The following is a 21313-nucleotide window of genomic DNA, read 5'->3' on the forward strand; positions in this document are numbered from 1 at the left end:
TGACCCCAGGGCAGGTGAGGGGCTGACCCCAGGGCAGGTGTGTATTTACAGCAGGAAGAGCACGGGCAGGACATTTGGGGTGGAGAGTGTGGCTTCAGCCCCGGCTCCTCTCCTCTTGCCGGCTTAGGGCTGGAAGCACTCTACAGGGTCGTTGGAGTCGGGCAGGATGTTGCAGTTGATGGGCCAGAGGATGCCCAGGAGGCCCAGGGACTGCCGGCAGCGCAGCTCGGCTGCCAGGCACACGGCCCGGCAGGGCTGCAGCACGCCCCCGGCCGGGGTGCACTTGGGCACGAAGAGGCTGCAGATGAGCAGGCGGAGGTGCTGGTAACACGCCAGCTCCATCAGCGTCTGCGGGACAGCGGGACAGCGCCGTGAGCCCGGCGGGGCGGGCTGCGGGCAGCCCCCGGGGCAGGGCAGCTCACCTGGTAGTCCTGCAGCACCTCGGCGGCTCCCTCCTGGTCCGGGATGGCCAGCCAGATGTTGGGGAAGGAGGTGGCGTTGTAGCCCAGCCCCAGGCACATCTCCACTTCCACGGGCTCGCAGACAGAGCCTGCCAAGGGAGGAGAGGGGATTCACTTGTGCCAGGGGCGGTGCTGCCCACGGGCTCGGGGGGCTGGGGGTGGGCAGGGCACTCACCGAAGGCCGGGTAGGACACCCCGGTGCAGTTGAGCTCGTCGGTGCCGTCGGGACAGTCGTGCCAGCCATCACACACGGACTCCAGCACCCGGCACTCGCCGTTCCCACAGGAAAACTCGGCGGGGCTGCAGGTCTCTGCGAGGGGAGAGGGCAGGGCCAGGAGTCAGCAGGTTCTCATGCCGACCACCCCTCTCTGCTCCTCTTGGTCACTGGCCAGGGGATCTGGCAGATCCAGCTTAGGGAGATCCCTGGGTTATTTGGGGGAAGCCCTCAGGTCATGGGTCATGCCTCTGTGTCGCTCTGATTTTTCAGCTTTCTGATGTTTTTACATTTTTGTATTGGAGTTCTCACGCTTGTAACAAAAACAAGACTGGTATTTTGTAAACATGCATTCCTTTCCAGGGGGAAAGACAAACTGATAGACTTCTAAGCTGACCACTGGGGTCAGAGAGGTCTTACTCTCATCCTCCAATCCCTGAAGAAATTCCAAACCCTTTAAAAACCCCAAATCAAAATAAACTTCCTCTTTCTCTCCTCACTTCTCAACTTGACGAGTGAGTGTAGCTCTTTCATGTCCACTAGTGACACCTGTGTGCAGGTGAGCCCTCCCAGGTCACATCCCCATGGCTATGAGGTTATAGGATAAAAAGGGGCCCTGAGGGCCTCTTGCTCCAGCTGTGGAACAAGAGCTGTTTTTCCCAGGTTTTTATCCAGCCCTGCCTTGAAGCCCCCCAGGGATGGAGGCGGCACAACCCACCCTGGGCAGGCTGAGCCCCCCTGGGCTACCTACTCTCTGTGGCATTGCGGGCTTGGTAGGTGGCAAAGAACCCGTCATCTGCAACTCCCTCGTCGGCCACAAAGAGGACGGTCATGACGTGCCGTGAGGAGGTCAGGGTGGGGGGCAGCTGGTGGCCACAGAACCTGCCGAGGTCGTGGACCAGGGATGGGGACAGGGGGCTGAGCAGCACCTCCCCAAACCCCGCCTTGTGGTGGCTCCTCCCCCGCAGCCCCCCGTGCCTCAGTTTCCCCAGGTGAGCCGTGTGGGCCGGGTGGCACAGTGGGCCCGGGGGTGTGGGGTACCTGCCCATGAGGCTGGCGGTGCCCGTGCCCGCGCTGTCGTGCACCTCCACGAAGTCGAAGCTGCAGTCCTCGTGCGACTCCAGGCTGAAGTTGTGGAAGTGCAGGTCGATGACGTGGCCCAGGGGCACCGAGATCTGCCAGAGGCACAACTGCGGGGCGGGGATGGGGAGGGGGCAGCCGGTGACAGCCGTGGAGCCGGGCAGGGGCACCCCCAGCTCTGCCCGGGGCGGGGGCTGCCTTCCCCCCTGCCCACCCTCCTCCTCTCACCTGCTGGTGTGGGTACGGCTGGGGGTGGTTCGGGGTGGACAAGTGCCCCTCCAAGGCGGTCAGCGACCCCCCACATTCTGAAAGGACACACACAGAGATTTACCCGTGCCCATGGCCAGGGGATCTGGCAGATCCAGCTTAGGGAGATCCCAAATTCCCTGGGTTGTTTGGGGGAAGCCCTCAGGTCATGGGTCATGCCTCTGTGTCGCTCTGATTTTTCAGCTTTCTGATGTTTTTACATTTTTGTATGGGAGTTCTCACACTTGTAACGAAAACAAGACTGATATTGTGTAAACATGCATTCCTTTCCAGGGGAAGGACAAACTGATGAGTTCTAAGTTGACCACTGGGGTCAGAGAGGTGTTACTCTCGTCCTCCAATCCCTGAAGAAATTCCAAAACCTCCAAATTCTCCCTTCTCTCCATCTCCCCGCCCATCCCCGGGTCCCGCGGGGCCGGGGGGCTGCAGGTGGGGCCCATCCCGCCCACCTTTGTGCTTCAGGCTGCAGTTGGCCTCGTCGCTCTTGTCCGAGCAGTCGTGGAACCCGTCGCACACGAAGCCCAGCTGGAGGCACCGCCCGCGGTCACAGAGGTGCTCGTCCCAGGCGCAGCTCTCTGCACAGACACCGGGGCTGCTGGGGGGTTCCGGCGGGCCCCCTCCCTGTTGTAATTCTCTAGGGGAATGGTTTCTCCCTCCTGACCCCCTGGAGTCCCTGACCACTTAGAGTGACCCTTCCTTCCTTCTTTGACCCCCTTGGCTGTGGTCCAGCTGTCTCTCCTCTGAGCTGGGGGCTATAAATTGTCTTCCCTTCCTTTGTACTACCTCTTTCCCCCCTGGAAACTCGAAGAATAAACGCCTGGGACAAAGGTCCTGGGGAAAGGGCCTTTTCTGAGATTTCTCACCTCGTCCTTGGTATAATTCTCTCCAAATGCTCCTAATAACTGAGCTGGCTAAAGCCCCCGGGAGGAGGGCAGGAGAGGGAATATAACCTCCCCTCCCCGCTGGCTTGTCCCCCCTGCCCGCCAGCCCCGGGGGACCTGGGGACTCACTCTGGGCGGGGGCCACGGCGCGGTAGCGGGCGCTGAAGCCCTGGGCGCCCACGCTGCTGTCGGACACGAAGGTGACCCGCAGGCGGTTCGAGTCCGTGTTGAAGGTCGGGGGGGGCACGTTGCCACAAAACCTGGGGGCACAGCAGGGGCTGGCACCGCTGGCCGCCCCCGCCCCGCTGCACTGCCCGTTCCCCGGGTGTGAGGAGCCCCACCTGGCCGGGCTGCCCCGGGCTGGGGCTGGGGCAGGGGCTGTGCCGTCGGTGCCCTGCTCCTCATAGAGCTCTACGCGGTCGAAGAGGCAGGAGGCCGTGCCCTCCACGCTGAACGTCTCCATCCTCAGCTGGATGGCCAGGCCCGCGCCCACCTCGATGCGCCAGATGCAGAGGGCGTTGGGCGGGTACGAGCCGGGGAAGTTGGGGGAGCTGAAGGAGCCCTCGGGGCCGCGCAGGGTCCCTCCGCAGGCTGAGCGAGGCGACAGCGCGGGGTGAGCCGGGGCAGGGCAGCCCCATCCCAAACACACCGCCCCGCTCCGGACTTACCCGGCGCTGCCGTGCGGGCCGTGGGCAGCCAGCTCAGGGTTGGGGTGGCGGCGGTTTTGGGGGCCGGGGGGTCCCTCCGGATGGGGGCAGTGGTGGCGGTGGTGGTGGCACGGGCGGGCAGGGCCGTGGCTGTGGCGCCGGGGGAATGCGGGGGTGTCAGCTCTGTGCCCGGGGAAGAGCAGGCACTGCTCAGCCCCGGCGGGGAGGGACGGCCGCGGGGCAGGGAAGGGGCTCAGGGAGCCCCCCCAGGCCTGTGCAGCCCCCAGGGGATCCCACCCGGCTTTCGCAGGGACAGAGATACTGCCACACCCCACGGACATGGGAATCCCCGTTGCTCCTGTGGGGTCACCCTCTCCCCACACGGGCAGACCCCGGGGTGCCCCTCTCCCCCCCCGGGCCGGTTCCGTGTCCCCACGCCGGTCACAGCCGCCCCCAGCTGGGCACTCACGGTGGATGACGATGCCGAGCAGGAGGGCGATGAGGAAGAGCAGGATGATGCTCATCAAGGCCACGCAGAGCCAGGTGAACTTGCAGTCGGCGCGGTACCTCCAGCCCACCTGTGCCCAGAGCTGCCGGCCTGGAGGCGAGGACAGGGCAGTGCTGCTGGGCCATTCCCCACCCCCTGCCCCGCTGGCTCAGCCCTGGCTGGCCTCGTCCCCCCGCCTGTCCCCGCGGTGCTGATGTGTCCCCAGGCAGCCCCAGAGCCCACCAGGCCCTCCTGCAGCCCCACGGACGGTGGGGGGTGTGTACAAACCCCCAGGCTGGTACCGAGGCCGTCCCGGCGCGGTGCGGGGCCGCTCCCATCCTTGTCCGGCGGGTGCTCCACGCTCGGTGCCGCCCGGGGCTCCTCGCCCTCGAAAACGGGGTTGCAGAACTCGGTCTGTGGGACAGCGAGCGCGGGTGGCACCCTGGGGACCCGCGGGTGGCACCCTGGGGACCATCAGCAGCACCCCCAGCCCCAGCCGTACCTTGCTGCCGTCCAGAGCCTCGGGGCAGAGCGTGATTTCGGTGAAGTCTTTCATGGCAGCGGGCGGGTCCGGGCTCAGCCTGGCTAAAATCCTGCCCGGCGCCCTGCGCCCCCCAGCCCCACCGGCAGCCCCTCCCCAGCTGTCCCCATGGGCCCGGGGCGGTGTGGGGACCCTGCTCTCGCTCCGGGCCGGGGCGGTGGCAGGGCCGGCTCTAGAGCCCCGGAGCCCGCCCGAGGGCCGTGCCCGCCGTGCCGGGAGTGCGGGGAGCCCCGGCAGGCAGCGGCCCCAGTCCCCAGGCAGGCCCCTTCCCCCTCGGCCCGTTAATCCAGCTCAGCTGAGGATGCCGAGGTCAGGCTCTGGCACGGAGAACCGGCGTCTTAAAGGGGAATGAGTGTTCGCACCCATCCCGCCGGGAGCCCGGCCCCAGGGGACCCTGCTGGAGGGGTCCCCACACGGAATCCTGTTTTTCCAGCCGCCTCCAGGCTCCTCACAGCCCAGGGCAGCGCTGGGGGGGCTGTGTTGGGCACCCCGGGCTGAGCGTGTCCCTCCTGCCCTCGCTGCCCGCCCGGGCCCGGCCACCGGCATTTCTGCTGCCCCTTAATGCCCGTCTCCGGCCCTAAGCAGGGGAGAAAGGGGCCATTGTTCGGGGGTTTTGTGGGCACCGTGGGGCTGGAAAGGCTCCTGCTGCCTCCAAGCACTGCCACCTGCACCCCCATCTCCCCCAGTCCGGGAGTGCCCCTGGGTGTCCTCCCTCTGCCACACCACCCAGAGACAAAACACACGCCACCCAAACGCCCTGTTCAAGCTCGAATTTATTCCTGCACGAGTCTCCCTTGTATGAGACACTTCCCACCCGTCTTGCTTACACAGTAAACAAGCCACCTGCCGAGCAGCATCGCTGCCCCAGCCCAGCTCCTGCCGCGGGCGGCCCCCCTATCCCATCCCGCCCCCCTGAGCCCCGCGGGGATGCCCCAGGCCGGGCAGGACGCCGGGCCAGCGCTCAGCCCGTGCCCGCAGGGCAGCCAGGGCAAAGCCGGCCGGGGGCGGGTCGGATGGAGCCGCCTCGAGGGCTGGGATGGTGCCCGTGTCTCCTCCCGCTGCACCTCAGGCAAGGCAGGACGGGGAGGAGAATAAATTAAAGGCTAAAAAGGCCACTGGCATTTGCTAGCTGGAGGACAGAGCAGCAGGGCGGGTCCCCGGGCACCCAGCGGGGGCTCCTGATCACAGGGAGAAAAGAAAAGCCCCGATTGCAGATGGTCCCGGAAAGCCACTGTCCTCCCCTCCCTCTCCCGCACAGGCTCCTGTGCGACCCCCACGGCCCCCCGCTCCCCTAAATGGTTTAAGGCACCGTCGTATGAGGAGGCAGGTAAAAACCTCCCCGGAGCAGCCCCGGCACAAGTCCCTGGAGAGGCAGGAAGCGGCGGGGGGAGCTCCGGGTTGAAGCGAAGTCCACTATAAATACATATAAATTCCACAAAACGTTTTCCTCCCTCCTGTCCGTGAGTCTGGGCCTGGGCTCAGGCTGCTTTGAGGAGTGTGTGGGGCAGCTGCAGGGGATGTGCTGCCTGAGTCGGGACGGAGGCCACCGGAGGGCTGCAGTCCTTTGCCAGGAGGTTTGGAAGTGCCGGGAGAAGGTCGGGAGCAGTTCACGAATCCTCTGGGATGGTCAAGCAGATACAGGAGTGGCAAGAGGCCAGGAGGGATGTGTCAGGCTCTCCTGGGTCCCCAGCTCTGGGCGCTGTCCCAGGGGAGCAGAGGTCCTGGTTGAGTCAATGGGACAGGTGGCCCCATTCCTGTAGAGTCCCTTGCTCAGCGTTTTTATTACACACCAGAAAAAAAAAAAAATAAAGAAAAAAAAAAAAGGGAAAAAAAGAGGGAAAAAAAAAAAAAAGAAAGAAAGAAAAAAAAGAAAAAATAATTAAAAAAAAAAGAAAAAAAAAAAGAAAAAGAAAAAAAAAAAAAAAAAAAAAAAAGAAACTAAAACCCCGAGGTAAAAGCCAAATGCCAGCAATCAGAAGGCGCCTGAGCTGCCGGAGCCCTGTGCTGTCACGGGCTGCCCTCCTCAGTCCGGATCTGGGATGTCCTTGCCCGGGCTCTGATCTGGCTGTCCCCTGCTCCCTCTGCAGTCGCCTCGGGGGTGTCTCCTCTTCGCCTCCCCCGTGCTCTGGGGGGTCCGAGCGCCCCAACCCTGCTCTGAGGGTGGCACGGGGGGTCCCCAGGGGGGCAGGGCTGGCTACATGCGGGAGGACGGGCTGGCCAGCTCGTAGAAGAGCAGGTAGGCATCGCTGCTGCGCACGTGGCTCGAGGACATGGGGGTGACGCTGCAGAGAGGGGAACAGGAGAGCTGTGAGCAGCAGGGAGGGGATGGGTGGGTGCTCTGAGCATCACTTGTCCCAGCCCAGGCTCACCGGGAGTCGTTGAAGGTGTGCCACTCGCTGGACACGGGGCTCTTGCAGTAGGCTGTGTAGTGTCCCCCCATGGTGGTGCCCGAGTGGTTGGAGACGGCGTAGAGGTTGTAAACGGCGTGGTCTGTGGGGAGCAGGGGTGCTGCTCAGCCCTGCTGCCCCACAAAGGGCAGCTCCAGCAGCTCCAGCAGCCTGCATTCCGTGCCTCCCACCCCTCACAGCTCTGCCCCCCACCAGCTGGGCACCAGAGGAGCCCAGGAGTGACCAGGAGCTCAGGGCTGGGACCAGAGGCATGCGGGGGCTGGGACTCACTGCAGGTCTGAGAGGCGAATTCCCGGAGGTCCAGGTCCTTCAGAGGGAAGTTGACGAAGGTGGTGAGTTTGCTGCTTCGTATCCTGGCCTCGGAGAAGCGCTTCAGGTCTGCAGGGTCACGTCAAGGAGGACAAAGGGGAGCCTGCAATAACCCATCTCTCCCTCCACAACAGCCCCTGACCCCATCCCTCTGCCCAAAGGATACGAAGCACCAGGATCTTGGGGAACTTCTGGATGCTGAATTTTTTTGTGCACCTTGTCCTGGCTTTGCAGCGACAACACGTCTGTGGGAGGCAAACAGCACAGGCAGGAGGGTGAGGGCACTGCCCACAGTCCTAGGAACACAAGCTCAGAGGGGAAGGGGCCCAGCCTGCCCCAGGGAGCCCCCCTGCCCTGTACCGGTTTCTCATCCCCATCCAGCACGTCCTCTTTGGTGAAGAGCCGGAGGCAATCCATGAGTGTCACCTCCCCGTAGCCTTTCTGTGGGAGTGCAGGGATGGTTAGAGACAAGGAGTGTGAGACAGGGAGTGTGAGACAGGGAGTGTGGGACAGGGAGTGTGGGACAGGGATCCTTGGGGCTCCCTCACCTTGGGGATGGGCAGGGACAGGTCCCAGAAGGGGTCGAAGGCTGTGGAGCAGTAGCCGCACTCGCTGCAGGTCAGAGAACTCTTCAGCTGCCCAACAAAGAGGTCTGGTGGGGTGAGATAGAGCAGGGTGAGACCCCTGGCTCCCTGCCCTGCCCCCAGACCAGCCCTGCCCTCCCTTCTCCAGCCCTGTCCTCCCTTCCCCAGCCCTGCTCACCGCTGATGCGGCTGTCCTCCCTCTCCTGGTACCTCCTCCACATCTGCCGGCTCTTCTCATCGTCACTGCAAGGATGGGGACATGGCAGGGCTCTGAGCATGGCCTGGGGGACACCAGCCCTGCCACCCAGACCAGAGGGAGCCGTGTGCTCACTGTCCCTGGGCTGGCCCTGTGGGCAGTGAACTCTTCTGGCGTTTGTACTTACGGGAGGTGATCCAGGGTGTCGGTGCTGGCCCGCGGCCGCACCAGCACACGGTTCACCTCGCTGTGCAGCCCGTCCAGCAGGAACCGCAGGAATTCCTGTGCATCCTGCTGGCTGCAAGACACGGGGCATGGCCAGTGAGAGGCTGCAGGGGGCTCAGCTCCCCCCAGCACCCTGCACACACCCCCCCACTCACTTGTAGCCGACGAAGCGTGGGGCGTATCTCTGGATCTGCGTCTTGAACTCAGACGGGCTCACGCTCTCATTGGGGGAAGAGGTCCAGAGCAGCTGAATCAGCTTTGCAAACTCTGCAGGCAGAGAGGCAGGTCAGCAGTGGAGGTGGCACAGCCACACCCCCACAGGGACAGCTCAGGGCCACACTCTGGGGTCTCAGGGCCTGATCCTCCTCCAGCTGGGCAGCCCAATGAGGAACATCAAGCTCTGGGTGGGGGTCCCATCAAGCAGGATGTGGGGTGTCCCAGGGATGTGCTGCAGGAACTGCTGCAGGAATTGCTGCAGGGAAGCCCCCGCAGCCCCCAGGGGCCGGGGATGGGCAGTTACCTGACATGAGCGCCGTGCGCATGCGGCTGTTGTTGTTGAGGTCCCGCAGGTACTGGTTCTGCAGGCAGTAATCCCGCAGCTCCTTGGTGTTGCTCAGGCACTGCAGGATGGAGTTCATGAAGCACTGGGGGAGGCAGAAGAGAAAACCATGGCAACGGGAAGCAGAGGGAGGCAGGCCGTGGCAGGGGGACACCTGGGGCGGGTGGGCACAGGATGGGGATGAAGCCCTGAGGAGCAGGGGAAGCTCCTCCTCTGGCAGCACCGTGGGGAGAGGTGCAGGGAGCTGCCAGGATGAGGGTGTTGGGGTGAGGTGAAGGGCCAGGGCTCCCCCTGCCCCACAGCTGTGCCACAGGCCTGGGGACACACTCACCGTGTTGCCGAGGTTCCGCAGGCCGGTCAGCCCCTGCACGGCCTTGGAGCTCTGCAGAGAGAGGGAAGAGGGCTGGGAGGGTGGCGGGCTGGCCATGCCTGTGGGCAGCCCAGCGAGGCCATGGTGCCACAGCCCTGCCTGTGGAGCAGACCCTCAGGTGCAAGCAGAGGCCCCATCCTGCTGTGACATCATGGGCACAGCCAGCACCGAGCAGCTCCCTGAGACAAGGGCCTGGTGACAAACCATGGCTGGCCCAGGGCAACACACGGGGCTCAAAGTTCTCCCTGCCTGGCAACACTTCTGCTCCATGCCCAGAATTGCAGGTCAGGCCAGCAGCCCAGGCTGGGGACACGGGCATGGCAGGGCCCTGTGCCTGCCCCACGCTGCAGGAGGAGCACAGTGCCCTGGCACTGCCTGCCTGGTTCATGCCAGGTATCCATCCCCTCCAGGACACCCCGCACAAGCGCAGCCCAGACTTTGGCACAGCTGTTTTGCAGGATAAAGTCCACCTGGGAAAGTGCAAGCCCAGCCCTTGCGACAGCCAGCCCAGGGAACAGGGCTGTGTGCCCAGTGGTGCCTTCCCAGCCCCTCACTGCCCTGCCTGTGCTGCACCTGTGCCATGGAGTGGCAATTCCAGGTGCTCCAGGTGCTCCCTGAGCCAGGAAAAGCAAAGATGGGCATGGGCAGCTGGGGCTGGGAAGCATCATCACTCTACTGGAGAGACCAGAGAGGTTTAGGGGCACCACCACCCCTCTCCCAGGATGCTGGTGGGGGACACTGGTGGGGTCCTGCTCCCAGCCCTGCACAGGGGAGCAGCAGGATGAACCTCCCCAGAGCAGGATTGGGGTCTGACAGGGCCTGCAGGGTCACACTGCTGATGGAGCTCCCCCAGGTGCCCAGGATTTCAGGATCCTCAGGCAAACACCCCAGCTGCCCACCTCAGGCTTGAGGAGGAGGAGAGGAGGCGAGAAGAGGGGAGGGGGCCCAGCAGCTCCGAAATAGCAGCAGCTGGTGTGTGTGTGGGAGGTGCTGAGCACCCAGCCCTGACAGCAGCCCAAAATAACCCAGATCCAGTTACACGTGCTCCTTAGCGACGGCGCAGGCATCACCCACCGCGGCACCAGCGGGGACCCGGCTGCCCTGTGTGGGCACACGTGGCTCTGCCACACTGACCAGCTGCCCTCTGTGCCCCCACAGTGCCCAGAGCACGGGGATGCCCCAGAGGTGGCTGCCCATGGCTGTCAGTGCCGGGGGGTTGCTGTCCAGAAGTGCCAGGCAGCTCCCCGGTGCTGTCTTGGCCTGGGGCAGGCTCAGCTGGGCACAGGGTGCCGGCAGGATGGGACTGGTCAGTGCCACGCCACGGCTGCAGGAGCTGGCCTGGCTCTGGCCCCTGAGCAGATGGTGGCAGGAGAGGTGGGCCTGTGCCCCAACAACCTACATCCATCCCTCGGAGGAGCTGAACCCCAGGGGCCTGCTCGTGTCCCCACACCTGCCCCAGGGAAGGTCACGGTGCCAGGGGTGAGCAGCAGGCCCCGGGAGCTGCCCCAGTGCGCACCCAGCCATCCCCACCAGGACGTGCTTGTCCAGTTGTCCTGGTCGGGCAGCTCCTGCCGTGTGCCAGGAGGGACCGGCCAGTCCTGCCCATGTGGGTGCAAAGCTCCCCACAGATCCTGCATTCCCCCACAGGCAGGTGCCAGGCTGTCCTCCCAGAGCCTGGAACAACCCCAGGGGAGGGCTGGAGCTGAGGAGGGGGTGTCAGGTGCTCCGCTAGAGTGGCACAAGCCCTGTGTGCTCCGAGGTGTTATTTCCCCCTCCTGGATTTCCCTCCCCTGGGTGACTCAACTCCAGCTAATCCCCCTCTCCCGTACAGGGCTTTATCTAGGACACGACATGCTCAGAGGCAGTGAAGGAGAGCTGGCTCACGCGGCACGGCTGGGGACTCCCCGAGGCTGCACCGCAGGACGGGGACAAGGGACAGGCCGTGGGGACAAGGGGCGAGAGCCGGACCGTCGTGCCCCATCCAGGTCCGCATGCCGGGAGCCTCTGGGGCAGCAGGAGAGCCAGAACAGCCAGACTTACATAAGTGCCCAAACCCTGCCCTCCTCGCCCCTTGCTCTGCCATCGCTGCAGGAGAGCTCTGTCCCGGCCCCGCGGCTCCGGGGACAGCCAAGTTCACTCCGATGTCACTGCCAAGGGCCGGCAGACCCTTCCTTGTGGTGGGACACGGGGACCCGGCCAAGGTCACGGCAAGGGCAGGGCTGGGAGAGGAACCCAGGTGTCCTGACACGTGCGGTTCACCTGCCCCCTGTCACCCTGTGGGACACCGGGACGCGCCGTCCCCGCGGGCGGCTGGGAGGGCACCCACCTCCGGGCACCCCGTCCTGGGCCACAGGGGATGGCACCGGGCACCCCACGGTCCCCAGGGAGGGCAGGGGGTGCCCCTTCTCTGCCCCCGAGCCGGGGGACGGCGGCTGCGGGCATCTCGTACCTTGGTCTTGTTGAGGACGAGCCCGACGAAGGTGGAGACCAGCAGGGAGCCGGGCATGGAGGCGCGGGGCCGCAGCTCCTTGTGAAGGTCGGGGAGCGCGGGGGGCTCCTCGGGCAGCGTCACCGTGTACGAGTCCCTCATGGTGGCCCCGGCGGGCAGCGCAGGACGGCGGGGAGCGGCGGCGGGCGGCGGGGGGCCGGGGGACGGCGGCCGGGCTGCCCTGGCCCGGGGCCGGCTGCAGCCGGGGGCGCGGGCTCAGCCTCGGAGCCCCCCGTGCCGGGCGTGCGGGGCCGGGGCCGGTGCCGCCTGCGGGGCTGACGGCACCTGAGCGCCTCTGACATCAAATGGGTGGAGAGGCGGCAGCCGGGCTCGGTGACGGCTCGGTGACGGCTCGGTGACGGGCCGGCCCCCGCGCACCGCGTGGTACAGCGCGCCGGGAGCCAGGGGGGCCCGCGAGGGGCGGCTCTGCCCCGGGGACACGCTCCGGAACCGGGCGGCGACACCGCCCCGCCTCCGGGGGGCTTGCGGGGGGCCGCGGTGGCCCCTCGGCACCGCTCTGAGCGGGGCTCCCGCACCCCAACACCGGCACCGTGCGCGCACCGCGGGGCCATGGGAGACTGGGGAGAGGCGGCGGCCGGAGCAGCGCCGGCCCCCCCTGTGCCCCCCTTGTGCTCTCCCTGTGCCCCCCCTGTGCTCCCCCCCGTGCCCCCCCCTGTGCTCCCCCCTGTGCCCCCCCGTGCCCCCCCCTGTGCTCCTCCCGTGCCCCCCCCTGTGCTCCCCCCTGTGCCCCCCCGTGCCCCCCCCTGTGCCCCCCCGTGCTCCCCCCTGTGCTCCCCCCTGTGCCCCCCCTGTGCTCCCCCCGCGCTCCCCCCGCGCTCCCAGCTCGGCGTGCCCAGGGCTGGCGGCACCGGCTGTCCGGCCCCGGGCACGTTGTGCTCCGGGCGGGCACCGGGCACGGCGAGCGGGGCTCCCAGGCTGGGGGTTACTCCCCAAAATTGCCTTGGTAAAAGCGGGACAGTCCCACGGCATGTGGGTGCTGTACCCAGAGAGGGGCTGCGGGCTGCCAGACTGGGTTGGGGGGCTCCCGGGCATGTGCCAGTACCAGGTTCCCAGGCAGTGACATTTTGGGGGAGCCCCCTCTTTGGGGGATGCGTTAGCGCTGAGCTCAGAGGATATTTCAGCACCTTGCGCTGGGGAAAAAACTCCCCGCAGTTCCTACGTGGAGCAAAGACCCCACCTGGTGTCTCCCCTGGGTAAACTGAGGCACGGCACGGGCAGGGCTCCAGCTCTTCTCCTGCAGCAAGGGCAGATGCGGAGCCTGGCAGCGAGCCCGGGTGTCCTGCGTCCTGTTCCTGCGTCTCCCGCTGCTTCACCCCTCTGACCGCGGCAGGACGAGCGGCGGAGCCCTGCGCCTGCTGTGCGTGCCCAGGTGTTCCTCTGCCTGCTCAGGGAAATTTCCACGGGCAGCCAGGGCAGGGAGTGCGGTTCGGGCTGCTCTGACAGAGCCACAGCCTCCAGCTTCACCGGGAGGGCTCTAAGCAGAGCCCCCTTTCCTCCTCTGGAGCCCCCAAACGCCCCCAAATCCAGAGGCAGGGGCTGCTGAATCCTGATGGCTGCAGATTGAGCCTTCCCTGTCGAGCAGAGCTCGGCACAGGCAGCCGAGGGGCTGCCTGGGGACTGGGGGGGAGGGAGGAAGGGAAGGAGACTATTTTTGGCACCAGCAAAAATATCTGAGGAGGCATCTTGCAGCGTTATTCATCTGCAGGGCCGAGCGCTCTTTTGCATCACACCAGGAGGCCTGTGGTGAGCGGGGCCGGTGCGTGCTGACACGTGTGTACATGTACACACCCCGCGCTGTGTACGCCGTACACACACACGGGGACACGCCGTGCACGCCGGGCACACACCCCCTGCTCTCCCGCAGCCTGTCTGGGTGCCCTGCCGTGCCCGGGGGCACAGCCTGCCTCTGGCACAGCTCCCCAAAACCCAGGGCTTCTCTACCCTGCCCGGCAGTGCGGGTGGGTACAGCGGGGGCAGGATGGGCGCTGGAGCACGGCCGGCCCCCGGTGCTGTGCAGGGAGCAGGGACAGCTCTCCCTCCCCGTGGGGATGGGCACTGGAGCACGGCCGGCCCCCGGTGCTGTGCAGGGAGCAGGGACAGCTCTCCCTCCCCGTGGGGATGGGCACTGGAGCACGGCCGGCCCCCGGTGCTGTGCAGGGAGCAGGGACAGCTCTCCCTCCCCGTGGGGATGGGCACTGGAGCACGGCCGGCCCCCGGTGCTGTGCAGGGAGCAGGGACAGCTCTCCCTCCCCGTGGGGATGGGCACTGGAGCACGGCCGGCCCCCGGTGCTGTGCAGGGAGCAGGGACAGCTCTCCCTCCCCGTGGGGATGCACCGCGCTGGCCGAGCCGGTCCCGTGGTGAGAGGGAGGCTCAGCCACATCCCGTGTGGAACCTCGTGCCCCGGTGACACGGAGCGCCCCGGGCCAGGGACTGAATTCCCTCCGGCCGGAGGCTCCCAGGGGAGGGAGAGACAGAAGGGGACACCCGGTGGGACGGCACCGCCCCGAGCCGGGTCCCTGCCCTCGGCTGGCCCCTCGGCAGCGGTGACCTTCTGCCACGGGCAGAGGTTGCCACAGGCCCGGTTGGCACGGCGGCTGCAGGCAGGGCCAGCCAGCGCTGGCTGCGGGCCAGGGACGTCAGCTGCTCGGGATGGGACTGCGGAGAGCTGCCGGCGGGTTTGTGGGTGGCCCTGGCCTTCTGACCCTGTGTACACCCGGGGTGGTTAATGGGCCGGCACAGCTCCAGGCCTGCCCCCCGCCACACTGCCCTTCTCGGGAGCCAGGGAACAGCTCCGCAGGCACAGCCCCTCGCCCAAACCGCGCCTTCACACACCTCCCTTTGCCCACGGGGGGTAAACTGAGGCACGAGGTGATGGCGAGGGTAGGGACACACCGAGACACCCTCACCCCTGGCTGCAAACCCCTCTGGGTGGCGGTTCCTGGGGCGCAGAGGCAGGAGGCGGCGGTGGAAAAAGGGACGGGAGGAGGCGCGGGGCCAGCCCCGCTGTCGCCTGGCTGCGTCAGGAGCGGTGCTGCTGACACTGCCCTCGGGGCTGGGCAATGGGGCAGAACCGATGGCAGCTCCGGGGCCGCAGCCTGCGCTTGTTTCCGGCACCCGGCACGGCCGCAGGCACCCGAGCCTGCTTTACGATCGGGACATTTGCTGCCCGGCTTGGGAAAGGGAGGGAATAAACCACAGCAGTGGAAAATAGCAGCCGTGCCCATCAAAGCACCAAGGAAACCTAAGGCAGTGTCACTGACCCTGCCTGCCCCGCCCTGGGTGTCTGTCCCAGTGCCCTGTGCCACCTCTGACGTCTATCGGCCCGGGCTGTGTTCACGTGCAGCCCACATGGCTGTGCCTGGGGACCTGCACAGCCCCTGCTGCCCCACAGGCATCCCATGGGGGCGGGCTGGCACCCCACCACAGCACTGTGGGCACATGGGGCAGCTTTTGTGACAGCCAGTGGCTGCAGCAGCTCCTGGATCCCCCCTTGGTCCCCCCCAGCAGGGCCTGGTGTGGGAGGGGGAGGCAGGAATTCCCTTCCACAGCACTGATCCTCCACTGCCCTGACTCCCCAGGCTGCTCCCTCTCCCCAGCACTGGGGCCAGGCAGGAGGCAGGTGGGCACAGGGGGTCCCACAGCACTGCTGAAGGTGGTTCTTCTGTAGGAGAAGGCACTGGGGAAGGGGCACATGTGAGGCCACTGCCTTCAAAGGGAAAGATTGCTGGGGGATTCTTCTCTGCTTCCCTGTGAGCAGGAGAGGAATTCTCACGGCTCGGCAGACGGCGAGGGGACAGAGGTGCAGGGAAGCAAAGGGCAGGTCAGACCATGAGTGAATGGAGGGTGACTGGAAAGACAGCGGGAGACAATGCAGGCAGAGCCTGGTCAGATCTTGGAAGGAAACCTGAGTGGAAAATTACCAGGCTGCTCCCCTGCACGGGCTGTGTGTGTGGTGCCTGTTCCCGGCCCGGGCTGGGGCTCTGGGGACGCTGCAGCACCGATGGGGACGTGGGGCACGGGGCACCTGCCAACACGTGTGGGGCTGCCCAGAGCAGCCCTGCCATGGGGAACCCCCTGCTGCCACACGGGCCGGGCCACAGGGCCCCAAACTGGCAGCAGTGGATGTGCCAGGGAACTGGCATGGCTGGGCACCGAGTCACTGTGGCACAGCCAGCACCAGACAAACCAGCTGTGCCAGCAGGATGAGTGCCCAGCCTGCTCGTGTCACCTTCCCTATCTGCGATGAGGCAGCAGGAAATCCTCGTCAGCCCCACATGGGCCCGGGGCCATCACCTGCTGTCACATGCATGCAGAAAGTGCAGCGGGCACAGTCCTGGGCACGGGCTGCTCCTGCCTCCTTGGGGACTGTCCCCTGCCAGCACAGCCCCCCCGAGGACACCCTCCTGCCCGCACACGGCTGCCTCAGCAGCTCAGCCGGGACTGCTGCGCCAGCAAGGGCAGCTCAGAGGGTCACACGCAGAAACTGAGGCACGGAGCAGCACGCTCAGGTTCCCAGGCCGAGCCTGGGTGCCTCTGGCTCCTCGGCTCACCGCAAGCACGGCCCACATCCCCTCCCTCTGTCCCCCACCCCGGCCAGCCCCGCGTACCGTGTGCTCCTGGGCGGACAGGTCACAGTGCTCATCGCTCCTCTCGCAGGGCTGGCTGGCACAGCGGGTGCCCGAGGGCGGCAGGGTGGCCTGAGAGGGGCCGGAGAAACCGCCGTGGTGGCTTTTCCTCTCCAGGTAGCCGCGGACATAGTCGGAGTGGGCGGCAGCCTGGTAGAGACCCTGCAGGTTGCCGAGCTCGGGGCGGCTGCGGGCGCTGAGCGCGCCGGCCGCGGGCAGGTAGCTGCTGTCGGAGGTGTGCAGCGCCGAGAACTCCCGCGCCAGGTCCGAGTGGCTGATGGATTTGTGGCGGCTGAGGGGCGCTGCGGAGGGCAGGTAGCCCGTGGGGCTGCCGGGGCTGCCGGTGAAGGTGTAGCAGGAGCCCCCGCTGAGCCCCGCGCCGGGCGGGCGCGGCTGGGCGCGGATGTACGAGGGGCTCAGGCGGATGCTGGGGTCGGGGTACAGGCGGCTGCCGTCATAGCCGCCCGTGGGGGACAGCCCCCCGGCGTGGTGGTAGCGGGGGGAGGGCAGGTAGCTGGCTTTGAAGCCGATTCTGTCGCTGTCGGCGTAGGGGGGGGACAGGGCGGATCCATAGGAGCTGTAGGAGCTGTAGCCGCCGGGCACTTTGCTGTAGGTGGTCTCGGTGTAGCGGGAGGAGTCCACGTATCGCCTCAGGGTGGAGGAGAGCTGGGACATGCTGCAGGCTGGGGCTCGGCAGGTTGTCCTGGAGGCATGGGCTGCAAGGGAAGAGCCCCGGCATGAGCTTCCACAGGCCTGGTCAGCACAACAGGGCACCCACCAGCTCCCACCCCGTGGGTCCTGCCTGCCCTGGAGACCCTGGGAGACACAGGGGTCTCAGTTGGTGACAGTGTGGACATGGCTCCTGCCACCTGCCAGCCTTCCTGGAGAGCCTGGGACAGCAGGACCCGGCTGGCACTGCCACCCCGTGTCCCCAGACACCTCATACCACAGACAGGAGCCCCAGGGCACAGCCAGATGCACCCAACATCTCCACAGACACCAAGGAACTGCAGCAGTCACCTGTGCCCCAGCCCTGGCATCCCTGCCACACCATCTGTCCCACTCCTGGGCCTGGAGAGATGTCCCCAGTGCCTCCTCCAGGTGAGAGGCAGTGGCCTGGTGGCAGAATGATGCTCGGGCCCAGCTCTGGCTGAGACAGATGGGATGGACCAATCCAGCCAGCCCAGCACCTTCCTTCCCCTGGTCACTCCCAGGGAGTGCTGGGGCTTGGCAAGGGGCTGGCGTTTCAATGAGAGGGAAACTGAGGCAAGGTCAGCATCTGAGCAGCTTTGCTGTGTCCCTGCCATGGCTGTGCCCCCTGAGCCCTCAATAGTAATTCAAGCTGCGAGTCCTCCTGGTGAGGAGGCAGCCGTGCCCCTGCCAGCCAGGCAGAGCCAGCACTCGTCCCCACAGAGAGCTGGTGGCAGGAGAGGAGCACACAGAGACAGGGACAGAGGCCCCCAGAGCACACACAGAGCCAGCCCGGAGCAGGGACAGGGCAGGGTGATGTCCAGCAGTCCCCAAACACGGGCTGTCAGGAGCTGGAGGAGAGTTTGCCCTCATCACCCAGGCTGGGCAGGCTGAGGGCTGGATCCCTACCTGTGCTGGGGCTGTGGGTGGCACTGGGGAAGGCAGGAGCCCAGCCGAGCTCCTGTGCCCTGGCGCTGCTGGTGCTCAGCTCCCGGGGTGACTGCTGTCCCTCCCCTGGCAGGACAGTGCCTCATGTGGCTCCCAGAGTCTCCAGTCACCCGGGAGATGACCCTGATTCAAAGGCTTTTCCCGGCCCAGCCGGGGCGGGCTCTGGCCCGGCTCCAAGCCAGGAGGTGCCGAGCCTGTGCCTGGCCCGTCCCTTGCACGGCCCGGGCAGTACCGAGGGTTCAGCCGGGCTTGGGGACGGGCTGGATCCCGGCAAACAGAGCGGGTCCCTCCCTGCCGGGCCCTGCGGGGGACACAGCCCCGCTCAGCGCGCAAACGCCCCGGGAATGCTTTAGGAGAGGGTGGTGAGAGACAGCAGGCAGCCCCCGTGGGCTCCTGGCTCCCAGCCTGGCTCTGCAGCCACCCGGCTGCATCCCTGTGATCGTCCAGGGAACAGCATCCCACAGCGGACAGGGAAATATTTACAGGCCGCAGCGAGGTGGAGCGCACAGACCTGTTTGGGGACGGAGGCTGGAGGGTGAATAATCTGCTCCCAGGCAAGGGCTCCACGGAACAGCCGACACTTCCCAGCCCGGCTGAGGCCGCCCTCACCGGGAGCGCGGCTCTGCCGGTCAGGATTTGACACAGACAATGGGGAATTTCGCTCAGAGGGAGCGGGAGCCCAGCCAAGGGACTGGCACTGAGCGCCAGGATGAGAGTGACGGAGCCCCTGGGCTCGCAGGGAGCACACGCCTGGCTGCCTGCCCTGCCGGGGCACGGAGCAGCCTGGCACAGGCACTGCCCCTGCTCCTCACCCTCCTCGCCAGCAGAATGATCTTGGCTTGGGACAGTGCCAGGACAGCCCCACGCCATCGTCCCCTGCCAGGTGCCCTCGCTCTCTCCTGGCCCCAGCAGCACCAGGAGAGCACCGGTTGGGGAACAGGAGGGCAGCAGGTGCTCCTGGCAGCAGGACAGGGCTCCGCAGGGCAGCACCTGCCCTGGCGATGAGGAGGAGCCGATGGAGGGATGCAGGATCAGCCCGGGCACCGGCCCCAGACACGGGAGCGACCCCATTCCTTGGGAAGAGAGCCCTTACCATGGAGGAATGTCATATCTGCCAGGTGTGCCTGTGCTTCCAAGTCCCCATGTCACATCCGAGCGGACCCCAGGGCGGCGGGAGAGCGGAGCGTGCCAGGAGCCAGAGGAGCTGAGGGGGTGTGAGAAAACCCCGGTTCCTCCCAGCGCTTCCTGGGCTGCCTGGCCCCTCCCTAGCCGTCATTGTGCTGAGCTTTCCTGCTGCCTGGCAAAGCCCTGCGGCCGGCACGGCTGACTCAGGCCTCCTGCACCCTCATCATCCTCCCGGGGTGTCAGGGGAAGCTGAGGCACAGGAATGTCCGGTCTGCGCTCACGTTGCCAGACAGGAGCAGCGCCACGATACGGGAGAGGGACACTTGGGGCTGGGAGTCCTGCCCTGGCCTCCAGCTCCTTCCCAGTGGGAAGCTCAGCTCCAAGTGAGGAGGCAAAACCTTCACTCTGGAGGCAGGACTGTGTCCCTGCTCTGTCCTCAGCTGCTGTTCTGCCCGTGCCCGGTGGCACCTGTCCCCTCTGTCCCCTCTGTCCTGCCCGTGCCCAGTGGCACCTGTCCCCTCTGTCTCCTCTGTCCTGCCCGTGCCCGGTGGCAGCTGTCCCCCTCGGTGGCCACGGAGCCCCAGGGCGGGCTCAGCTCAGTTTACACAGCGCTGGCTCCATCCAAGGTGTCACAGCACAGCTGCTTCTCGCTTACGCAGGCTCGGAGCTGTGTCCCCTGTCCCCTGAGACACAATGTCCCAGCCTGGAGGTTACGTGGGAGCTCCCAGGACTCTGTGGTGGTGGGGGCAGAGAGGGGACCCTGTGTGGGGCACTCTGCTCCAGAGGACGAGTGGTTTGGGGGTTGAGGGGCTCTGTGTCCAGCTGAGCGTGCCAGCGGGGTGGGACAGGATCCTGCCCATTCCCCAGGGGAAACAAGGCACAGAACCCCTCCAGGTATCCATTTCCCTCCAGGAGGGGTGACCCCGAGCAGCCCTGGGGGGAATGTGCAGCGAAATGTTTGGGACTGGAGTCACCCTCGTCGACAGACGGGGACTGCAGTGCCGCTATCACAGCCCGGCCCCGGCGCTGCCCCCCACCACTCCCACCCCCCAAAGGGACAGGCCCTGCCCAAGGTGACTCACCCAGCCGGGACCAGCCTGGCCAGGGCCAGCCCTGGGCCCGAGAACCCTCCAATCTCACCCCACACGGCCGGGAGTCATCGCCCCGGCCTCGGTCCCTGCTGCTGCCACATCCCCACCCTGCTGCAGAACCTGCTGGTCGCTGATCCCGGGCCACCCCCCAAACCCATGGGGGACCCTGACCTAACCCCAGGGCACGAGTTACTGCTCTGACGTCTGTGGGTGGCAAATAAAGAAGGGACCCTCGGGCAGGGGCTCTGCCCACGCCGGGGGATGAGGAGGGTGCCGAGGAGGGCGGCTCAAAGCCAAGGATTTTGTGTGTGAACTCTGAACCTGCTCCCCGGAGAGAAGCCTCTCCCCCGTGGTTTGATCCAGCTGGGGGAGGAAAGGGGCAGTTTTGCCCGTGTCCGTGGCCCCCTCCCCGGGCGGTGTCCCCACGGCACCCCCCGCACTCACCTGCATGTGGCTGCTCAGGGCAGGGCGAGGGGCCGCCGGGCAGGCATTTGGTGATGCCCTCGGGCTGGTCCTGCCTCCTTGGGGAGCTTTCCCCGGCACCGCGATGGGCGATGCGGAGATGGGCAGCAGCCGAACCCTCCGCAGGGGTCGGGACACCCCCGGCTCAGCCCCTCCACCCCGGGAGGGAGCGCGGTGGCCGGAGGGGGCCGAGCCCGAGGGCTGTGGGGCCACGTAAAAACACCACCGCAGAAATTCAGGGCTCAGGTTACCAGCCAGATAAATATAGTGTCTCTATCTGACCTCACAGGGCGCTGAAATGCTCCTCTCGCATTCCAGCCCGGGGAGGCTTAAAGGGGACGTGAACCGAGGGGGGCTGGCGGCCCACGGCAAGGGGGGCCGGGAGGGGAGGCTGCGGGGGCTGCGGGGGCTCTGGGCATGGAGAAGGAGGACTGAGAATAAGCGTGAGGAAGGGAGAGATTTGGGGAGGGAGGTCGAGGTGCAGGAGGGAAAGAATAGAGGGAGGGTTAAGGGAGGGAGCGAGGGGGGGACACACAGTTTGGGGGGACGGGGGGGCACAAAAAAGAGTGGTCGTGGCTGCCAGCAGGGTCTGGAGTAGAGCACCAGGGTGAGGGGAGGAGTCGGACTGGGTTT

At 66.4% G+C, this 21313-nt stretch overlaps 2 protein-coding genes across 4 annotated transcripts; both read right to left on the minus strand.

The window, feature by feature from the left end:
* Positions 1–43: 43 nt before the first annotated feature.
* Positions 44–4639, minus strand: MFRP (membrane frizzled-related protein). Its single transcript, XM_083877934.1, has 11 exons — positions 4540–4639; positions 4340–4451; positions 4020–4148; positions 3033–3566; positions 2472–2597; positions 1984–2060; positions 1717–1865; positions 1427–1557; positions 637–771; positions 423–550; positions 44–348 (listed from the first exon to the last, which is right to left on the minus strand). Exons 1-11 carry the CDS (start codon positions 4591–4593, stop codon positions 124–126), a joined length of 1800 nt encoding a protein of 599 aa, XP_083734060.1. The 5' UTR covers positions 4594–4639; the 3' UTR covers positions 44–123.
* A 962-nt stretch (positions 4640–5601) lies between these two features.
* Positions 5602–20693, minus strand: USP2 (ubiquitin specific peptidase 2; the record flags this gene model as incomplete). 3 transcript variants are annotated; one of them, XM_083878119.1, is made up of 13 exons in its annotated part: positions 5602–6860; positions 6948–7068; positions 7257–7364; positions 7462–7540; positions 7656–7736; positions 7844–7947; positions 8058–8122; positions 8263–8373; positions 8456–8567; positions 8821–8944; positions 9191–9241; positions 16347–17080; positions 20663–20693. In XM_083878119.1, the coding sequence occupies 12 exons, from the start codon at positions 17037–17039 to the stop codon at positions 6773–6775; spliced, it is 1737 nt and encodes a 578-aa protein (XP_083734245.1). In that variant the 3' UTR covers positions 5602–6772. The 3 variants fall into 3 exon arrangements, with proteins under 3 accessions (XP_083734245.1, XP_083734244.1, XP_083734246.1); XM_083878118.1 differs by lacking the exon at positions 20663–20693 and adding an exon at positions 19096–19195; XM_083878120.1 differs by lacking the exons at positions 16347–17080; positions 20663–20693 and adding an exon at positions 11679–11819.
* Positions 20694–21313: the final 620 nt, after the last annotated feature.

This window comes from Zosterops lateralis, assembly GCF_965231275.1.
Source record: "Zosterops lateralis genome assembly, chromosome: 25".
NCBI lineage: Eukaryota > Metazoa > Chordata > Aves > Passeriformes > Zosteropidae > Zosterops > Zosterops lateralis.